The following is an 8,286-nucleotide window of genomic DNA, read 5'->3' on the forward strand; positions in this document are numbered from 1 at the left end:
CAAAAAATTACTGGCTATATAAGTCTAGGTCAAGGCATATTTCTTTAGTGTTATTGGTTAGTTCAATCACTCAACATTCTATTCTTATTATTTTTAGCGTATTTGGTCATTTCAATCACTCAACATCTCTTTTTTAACAGTTTTAGTTCTTTATATTTAATCATTTTATTTATTCTTATTTATTGTCTATGGGAACATTTTATTATTTTATTAATATTTATTCAAGACACATTGCATTTCTTTGCACTTTATTTTGACATGTTATTTTATTGAATTTTAATCTATAACCGCAGTTCTGTGCAGTTTTCATAGATTTTCAAGTTTTATCAAATTTTCATTCCCATATTCAATAGTTTATGTCTAACCAGCTTTTTTTAGTTAAAACAAGTAAACACTGGTGATAGTGATACCAAGTACAGTTCTTGTTTTCATCCCTGGATTAGCCAGCTTAAAAAGTAAGAATAATTATTTGATATTTTGATTGATTATAAGTTTATTTTATGATATTTATGTTATTATTATTATTATTTATTATGTTATTTTTCTGGATAATTTCTACCTATATATTATTGGCAGTATTAAATTGTAACTGAAGATTGCTTAATGCATGAAACATGATGTTTTACAAATAAACTTTTGTTCATTCTATGTGGACTATATATATTATATAATATATTTAATGCTCTTATTTGTTGTTTTATGTTATTTTTATGTAAATATATGTATCATTTTAAATCTCTAATCAATTCTTTACTTAGTTGTTATCATGCACATTTTTGTTCTTGATGCTCATTTTATTTCATTTTAGTCCTGTAGCTATTCCAGAGTCTTTCTCTGAATCAAAATTATGTATGACCCCTTGATTTTGATTCTACAACACTGAAGCACCTGAATCTGGAGACCAAATCCAATTTTTTTTGTTTTTAGGGAAACTACATCCCAAAGGTAAACTTTTTGTGAACTAAACTATCCTCTTAATCTAAAGACAAAGCCTATAAGGACCAATAAAGGGTGGCCGAAACCGCCTGCCCGATTTGACAACCCTGAATACCACCCAAAAGATAGGCCCACCCCTCCCTCATTTTTACACCCCCTCCACTTTTTTTTAATCCCCCAAAATCTGCCCAAAAGGACCTGATAAAGGGCAGCCCTAAACCACCTGCCCATAACCGCCTGCCCGATATGACAACCCTTGGTTGGACACCCCCAACCCCCTAAAAACAAAAAATCCTCCAACCCCTTTTTTTTCTTTTTTTTTAGGTAGGCTGTAGGGCTGGGCAATGGCATTAGCCTGAAGCAATGCCTATTTTTTCATATAACAAATCTGCACTAGGCATCAGCCTGTAGCAGAGCCTATTTTTTGAAACAAATTCTATATAGGAGAGTTGACTTCCCCTTACCTCATACGGCGAAGCCCCTAGAGGCTAGGGGCAAATCCACTAGTAATTATAAAATGTAGATGCATTTTTGGTTACAAGTTTCCACCATAAATTTTTAATAATCAGCACCAATGAAGCACAAGATCTCAAAAACAGCATTTGAGGGAGATACTGGTTAACCAAAAAGATATGCAAATCCAAATAAAATTAATGGGAAAATGTTTTATTTTGCACTTTTCTTCTCTTTTAAAGATTGATTCTGATAATATAACAATTTTTCAAGGGATTTATGTATTAATTATTATGAAAAACAGTATACAGTAGAAATTAATAAATTTTCTAAAATAAAAATGTTAGAAAAAAAGAAATTCAACTCCTATCACTTTAGAGGACAGCTGCTGACCTCCAGTTTAATGGATGTAGCTTAATGAATGTTAAAGATTAAAATTACCCTCAAGAGTGTACAAAAATGCTTTTCAACATGTTAAAAAATCCATTTTAAAATCTTGATTTTGAGGATGATTACTTTTCAGATGCTCATATTGTTAATGATGGTGAGCCAAATGTTATCTAAGTTCATGCCCATTACAACAACTTGTCTATCAACCTATGTACCATTTTTTGTAGTCATATCAATCTCCAATGGAGCCTCTCAACAAGAAATATAACCATCTTCAAAAAATTACAGTATTTACCTTATGAATTGGAGTAATTAAAATTGCAATTTTTTCTTTTTAAATACTGCTTGGCTGGAGGCTGCTATGAAAACAACAATTGGACCATAGTTCAATATATAAGTTGTCAACATGGGCATGCACTTTGATAACATTTGGCTTGTCATCACCTCCCGCAAGAGCATCTTAGAGGCCATCATCCTCAAAATCAAGATTTTAAAATGGATTTTTATAACACGTCCAAAAATATTTTTGAATACCTAGAATCAAGAAAAACTCATCATATTTTTTTGCCAAGTCTATTTTTGACCATTTAAGGTTTTAAAGTTCAATTTTTGATAAAAATGGACTTGAAAAACTTAAAAGAGCATTTGCACTAGTTTTCAGGGTAATTTTTGTCTATAACATGTATTTAGCTTCATCCATAAGACTGAAGGTCAGCAGCTGTCCTCTTAAGTGGTAGGGGTCGAATTTCTTTTTTCTAATATTTCTAGAGGTCTCTAGTAGGGTTGGGCCGGATATCCGGTGTGGCCGGATATCCGGCCATTTTCAATATCCGGCCGGATACCGGATATTGAAACTATCCGGCCGGATATCCGGCTCTATAATTTTTTATACTTTACACCAAAAATCTCTGCTTTTTAAAATCTTAAATGGCTATAATTTTCTTATTATTGAAGCTAGAAGAACATTTTTTCTGAATAAGTTTAACTTTATGTAAATTTATATAAGATTTCTGAAGAAGTTTTTTTTACTACTTTAATATCTGGTAATTTGGCCGGTTATCCGGCCGGATATCCGGTAATTTGGCCGGATAACCGGATATATGCCGGATATCCGGTATCCGGCCAAAAAAGTATCCGGCCCAACCCTAGTCTCTAGGGGCACTTGAGGAGGGGAGTGTCAAATTTGATAAACCAATTTCTTATTTTAGATTTTAAAAAATATATATATTTTTGGAGAGGAGAGGGAGAATTTTTTTCTTCATATTTCATATTTACAGTAAAATCATCCTGAATGAATAACAAAGCTGCTATTATTAAAATTTAGATTTGCCTATTTTTTTGGTTTGCAGTGTATTTTCCCAAAATTGAATGAAAAGTTGTAAAAGTAATGGCTCACGGCTAAACCATTTTTTTGGCTATTTTTAGGGTAAATCTAACATTAATTACATAGGAACCAACTTCTTGAAACATTTTTTAGATTTCTAGTACCAGTGGCTACTGGCTACAACCAGTTGAAAACGTCTTGGAGTAGCAAAGAGTAGGATGTGTAGATAGAGCTTGTGATGGATTTGCCCTGAAAATAGCCAAAAAATGTCTTACCGCCAGCCGTCAGCCATAAATTTTCCAACTTTTTGTTCGTTTTTGGAAAAATATACCTACCAAGGATTACTCATGCAAAGTTTTAAAACTAAATTCTGATTCTAAGTGTCATTTGCGCATTGATTACAAGATGGTTGCAATAAACCATTAATTTTCCTGTATCGCTTTGAAACTGATTAATATCCTGTGAATTAGAACCAGTTCTCAGCCATACTGAAAAACTATGTCTGGCATCATATTATTTCCAGTTTTAGTGTTTTGGCTGCGGCGCTTGGCCCCCTAGCCATATAACCTAACCTAACACTTCTATGTATGTTTGTATTATGTATATTAGTTTTGTAGGATTAGATCTTTTTAAACATTAGACGTTTTGTAAATTATATCTTTTTGTAGCATTAGAAATTTTGAAAAGATTTTTTTTAATGCATCCATCTCATAATCAATGCGCAAATGGCACTTAGAATCTGAATTTTGTTATGAACTTGGCATGAGTAATCCTTGGTATGTATAATTTCCTAAATTGAACAAAAAGTTGGAAAAGTAACGGCTAACGGCTGGCGGTTCAGCCGTTAAACCATATTCTGGCTATTTTCAGGGCAAACCCGTCACAAGTGCCATTTGCGCATTGATTACAAGATGGTTGCATAAGGATGATTATTAGCATAAATAAAATTACAAATTCATACATAAATAAATAAAGAATACAAGAAAAATGATGTATTGTTGATTTGGTGAAGTAAGACATATTTATAAGTAATTTATCGTGAACTGCAGTAGATCAAATATATATTAGTTTATAGCAAGTATGATTAAAGAAAATTAGGTATTATTTACCTTGCAGAAGCGGAATTGTGTAATGGTGAGGCGATACCTGCTGGCCAACCTGTATTTAATCCTCTGCCTGGCACAGTCCAGGCTTTGGAAGCAGCACCTGGTTCAACTAATGCATCTTTTAATATATTAGCCATTGGATCAATCATTTCATCAGAATTATCAATCTTCTTATCACAGTCAGCAACTGTATCGCCATTTGATTTATCTACAACATTGCTTATTATTTGAGCATCCTCGGTTCCCTGAGATGTTCTTCGTTTAGAGGGACTTTTAGCAAATGAAGAGAAAGGTCGTTTAAAGCTTAGCTTTTCATTCGTCGAGAATTTATTACGTCTTTCTTCTTCCGATTCTTGCTGCAATTGTTTTAACTGATTCAGCATCACAGGTACAAGTTTTGAGTTCCGATCACGTATCTCTGTGTCAGATGCGAACTCATGATAGTCCATTATTACTGCTAAGATACCAATGGCATAACTTTTCAATGGCTCATCAGCTTCTTCAATCCAACGATAGAGTTGTGTCCCCAATCCTTCCTGCTCCTGCATAGTTGATATTTCTAGACCAGGCATGATGTCAAGCAGGAGACGACAAGAGGCAATATTGATCATTGTTGAATCTTCGTCTATTCCTTGTCTCGTAAAGTAATTGTCACGCATGTATTTACTAAGCAGATCCTGAAATACGGCCATATGCAAGAAATAATATTCAATAGTCTTTATTTTAATATTTTTATGTCTTAACTAAGTAATAAATTTATAATCTGATGAAAACAGTTTTAAAATTACGCCTAACTGAACACAAAAAGTTTTAAAATGAAGTTTTCATAAAGTGTGTTAGGCGGACTGACGAACGAAAAGAGTTTATAAACAAAAGGTACCATTTTAGTATGGAAAAAGTTAACTTAAAATTAGGGTTGGTCGATTTTGCCTTATTATAGAAATAATTTGAATTTTGTGTCAAACTAAAAGAAACATATAAGCAATAAAGAACAAAACATACAAGAACAGTATGCACAAGATAATTGACACAAGATAATTGAGGGTGTCCCATAGAGAAGTGGTTAACGCACTACGCTGTGGTTGGGAAAATCCGAGTTCAAGTCCCCTCATAGATATTGCACTTAGATGACAAATGCTGTTGCAATTTGTCAGAATATAATCACGCAACCTTCCCTCTGTGATGCCGTTAGGTTGTAAGGAGGGAGATTTGTAGGATCCTACCTATCAAGCAACTGTAATCGTGCTTTCCCTCGTCCATGCTCCTCATTCATATGAGAGTGCCATTAATTAGGGTGGCTTAATATGGAACATCTGCCAAAACTCTAGACCAGGGTGATGTAAAAATTGAGTAGCTTTCCCGAGAATTGCGGGTCAGTATGTAATGTAACATAGAATACACTCAGCTGTGCGCGAAGCTTACCAATCTAGGATTGGTCAAAGGATTCTCACCTCCAATCTCCTCGTGCATCTGAATCCTAACTTCAGAGAATCAAGGCTACATACATACATACACAAGATAATTGAAACTTCTATGTCGCCCAGTTTCTTGACAATGCACGAAGATACTACTAATTTTTTGTGAAAAAATGTATATAAATAACCATACCCTGATGATGTTTATGCCAATAAACGAAAATATTCGGAGCCTCATGTGTTGATTTTTGTCCTTATTGGGGAATAGAATAGTTGGTGCGCGTCCTTTTTATTAATATGTCACCCAGTTAGTGGATAAAGGGGGTCATTTTTTGGGTTGGGTCGGCGATATTTAAAAAATAACTTTTCCACTATAGAAATAAAAAAAACCTGTAACACTTTGAACATTAAATTTTTGGACTCTCCTTCTAAGGCTAGTGGGGCAAAACACCACCCCCCCCCCCCCCCCACCACCAAACACTAATAATTTAAGTTCTGAGCTTATCATTAAGATATCGAGCTGATTTTTTTAATGGATCCTTTTATTAAATAAATGAGTTGATTAGCCACCCCATGTTCAAGGGGCTTCTAGACTCACCCAAAAAGCCCCTAGAAGGATAGTGCGTAAATAAAATCTGTAGTTACTACTTATTTTAGTTATGTGAAAATAGTTTCCAATAAAATAACAGCTCAAAATCTTTAAAAATAAGTTCAGTACTTAAAATTTTAGTGGTTGGAGGGGTCTTTTGCCCCCTCCCCTTATATAATGATGTAGTTGTTAACTTAGCCTTAGTACTGAACTTATTTTTCAAGATATCGAGCTGATTTTTTTATTGGAAACTTTTTCACATAACTGAAATTTTGCCCCACTAGCTCATAGAAGGTCCCAAAATCCAGTTTTCAATAATTTACAGGTAGGTCCAATCATATAAGAGAGTTTACAAAAAGAATTAGGTTGATAACTATACAAACAAGCCCAAACGGCCAGGTCAAAATTTGATACTGAATTTTCATTTCCTATAAGTGTACAATTCCCCCCCCCCCCTTATCCTCCATATTACATTGATGTTACAAATGTTGACCAAAAGTTAAACCTTCTATATTTTAAGGGGGCCGAGAAAATCACGTTTCTCCCTAAACGTTTCAGACATACGGACAGATGGACGTTTGGAAATATAGAAAAGCTTCGCTACTAATAAGTGCATAATCGACCTACTGTGCTATTTTTTAGAAAGAAAATTAATCTGATATTAAGATTATTTTCTATAAAACAGAAAAATTACCTTAACTAGATTTTCTCTTTTAAAAAATGTTTTAAGATGATGTCCAAGTTTGCAGGTCTGATCAACGCGGGAAGGGTGTCTCAACTGAAAATCAATATTTATTTTAGGCATGGTAATCGCGAAGCATTTTACGAATTGAAACAGAATAATATGTTCCCCCCTTCTCCCAATAAATATAATCACAGAGTAGCTTTGCTCTGTTAATAAACAAAGATTTAAGAATATATAAATACATTAATATGAAAAACATGAAAAGTTATGCCTTTTTTAATGAGATTAGTTGAATGTCCAAACGTTTTTATGTATACAAATGACGAAAAAGCTTTGAAATTTTCATGAATTGTTGAAAGAAGTGAAAACTAGATACCTTTTTAAAAAAGGCATAATAATAATCATAACCCAAATAAAAGTGAATTAAATACCTCAAATGGGTCGGGATCACTGGCAACATAAACTCTAGTCTCTTTTTCAAGGATATCACACATTTGGTGAAAAATATCTGTTGGATTAAACCCCGGCGAATTATGTTGCTCCTCCCATGCACGAAGCAGGTCGGAAAAGCTTTTTTGTGGTGGTGACACAGAATTCTGCGAATCCACTTGAGTTGTGCCATTACCAGCGGATACATGATCTCCGTCGCCACCTCCAAACATTAATATTTAAAAAAAATCTCTCTGAAATTATACAAAAATTAATGACATAAATTGCAAATAATTTTTTTCATTAATGGTCAATATTTTTAAAATTAAATTGTTGAAAATAACTCTGCTTTTTATCAGAAAATGACCGTAATATATTTAAGACCTTTTCATCATAGAGCAAGAATTATCTTAGAACATTAAAGTTCATTAGTTACAGGAACGTTGACATGTCATATTGAAAAATTATAATTCTAGTTGATGTATTTTAAACAGGAAAATAGAACTCGGCTTTTTATTTTAACAGTAAATTGACTCGTATACCTACAGAAAATAGTATTATTTTTTTGCATCCACCTAAAATGTAAAATGCATTGGGTAAAAAGAGCCTTGAAAAATACTTTGCTTTATTGCAATAATTGAGACGATCTGGATCATTCAGATTTAAATGTTAAAAAGCAATAGACGAAAGTAAATTTTCTATTTTATTGAAATGAAATTCTTAAATAAAATCAACAGGATGTCTAGCTGTGTGTAGGATCTCTCTAACCACTGGAAAGAAATGATTTTCCTTTTCAATTAGGCTTCTAATATGTCAAGGGTATTTTTATAAGTTTTACCCACAAAGAGAGATGGATCCTAAAAACAATTTAACCTCCCGTCCCCAGTCTCTGGGAAAAAATATCTGGAAGAAGGAAATGGCATTATAGATCATTAAATGCTTAAACACAAAAACAAACT

General features: G+C 33.3%; 1 protein-coding gene across 17 annotated transcripts in view; it reads right to left on the reverse strand.

Annotated features, from left to right (window-relative positions):
• Positions 1-8,286, reverse strand: part of mahj (LisH and WD40 domain-containing protein mahjong) — a 52,646-nt gene that overhangs the window by 43,843 nt on the left and 517 nt on the right. For 14 of the 17 annotated variants that reach the window (XR_013879209.1, XR_013879210.1, XR_013879208.1 and 11 more), the window contains exons 1-3: positions 7,330-7,583; positions 6,908-6,991; positions 4,213-4,886 (exon numbers count right to left, since the gene is read on the reverse strand). Coding sequence is in view for 6 of the 17 variants with exons in the window: in XM_080159406.1 (XP_080015532.1) it covers positions 4,213-4,886; positions 6,908-6,991; positions 7,330-7,560 (989 nt within the window). In the remaining 11 variants the exon portion in view is untranslated. Of the gene's footprint in view, positions 1-4,212; positions 4,887-6,907; positions 6,992-7,329; positions 7,870-8,286 lie in introns of those variants that run through there. The other 3 variants (XM_080159408.1, XM_080159404.1, XM_080159405.1) reach the window with 2 other exon arrangements.

This window comes from Acartia tonsa, chromosome 4 (genome assembly GCF_053477335.1).
Source record: "Acartia tonsa isolate MP-2025a chromosome 4, ASM5347733v1, whole genome shotgun sequence".
NCBI classification, from domain to species: domain Eukaryota; kingdom Metazoa; phylum Arthropoda; class Copepoda; order Calanoida; family Acartiidae; genus Acartia; species Acartia tonsa.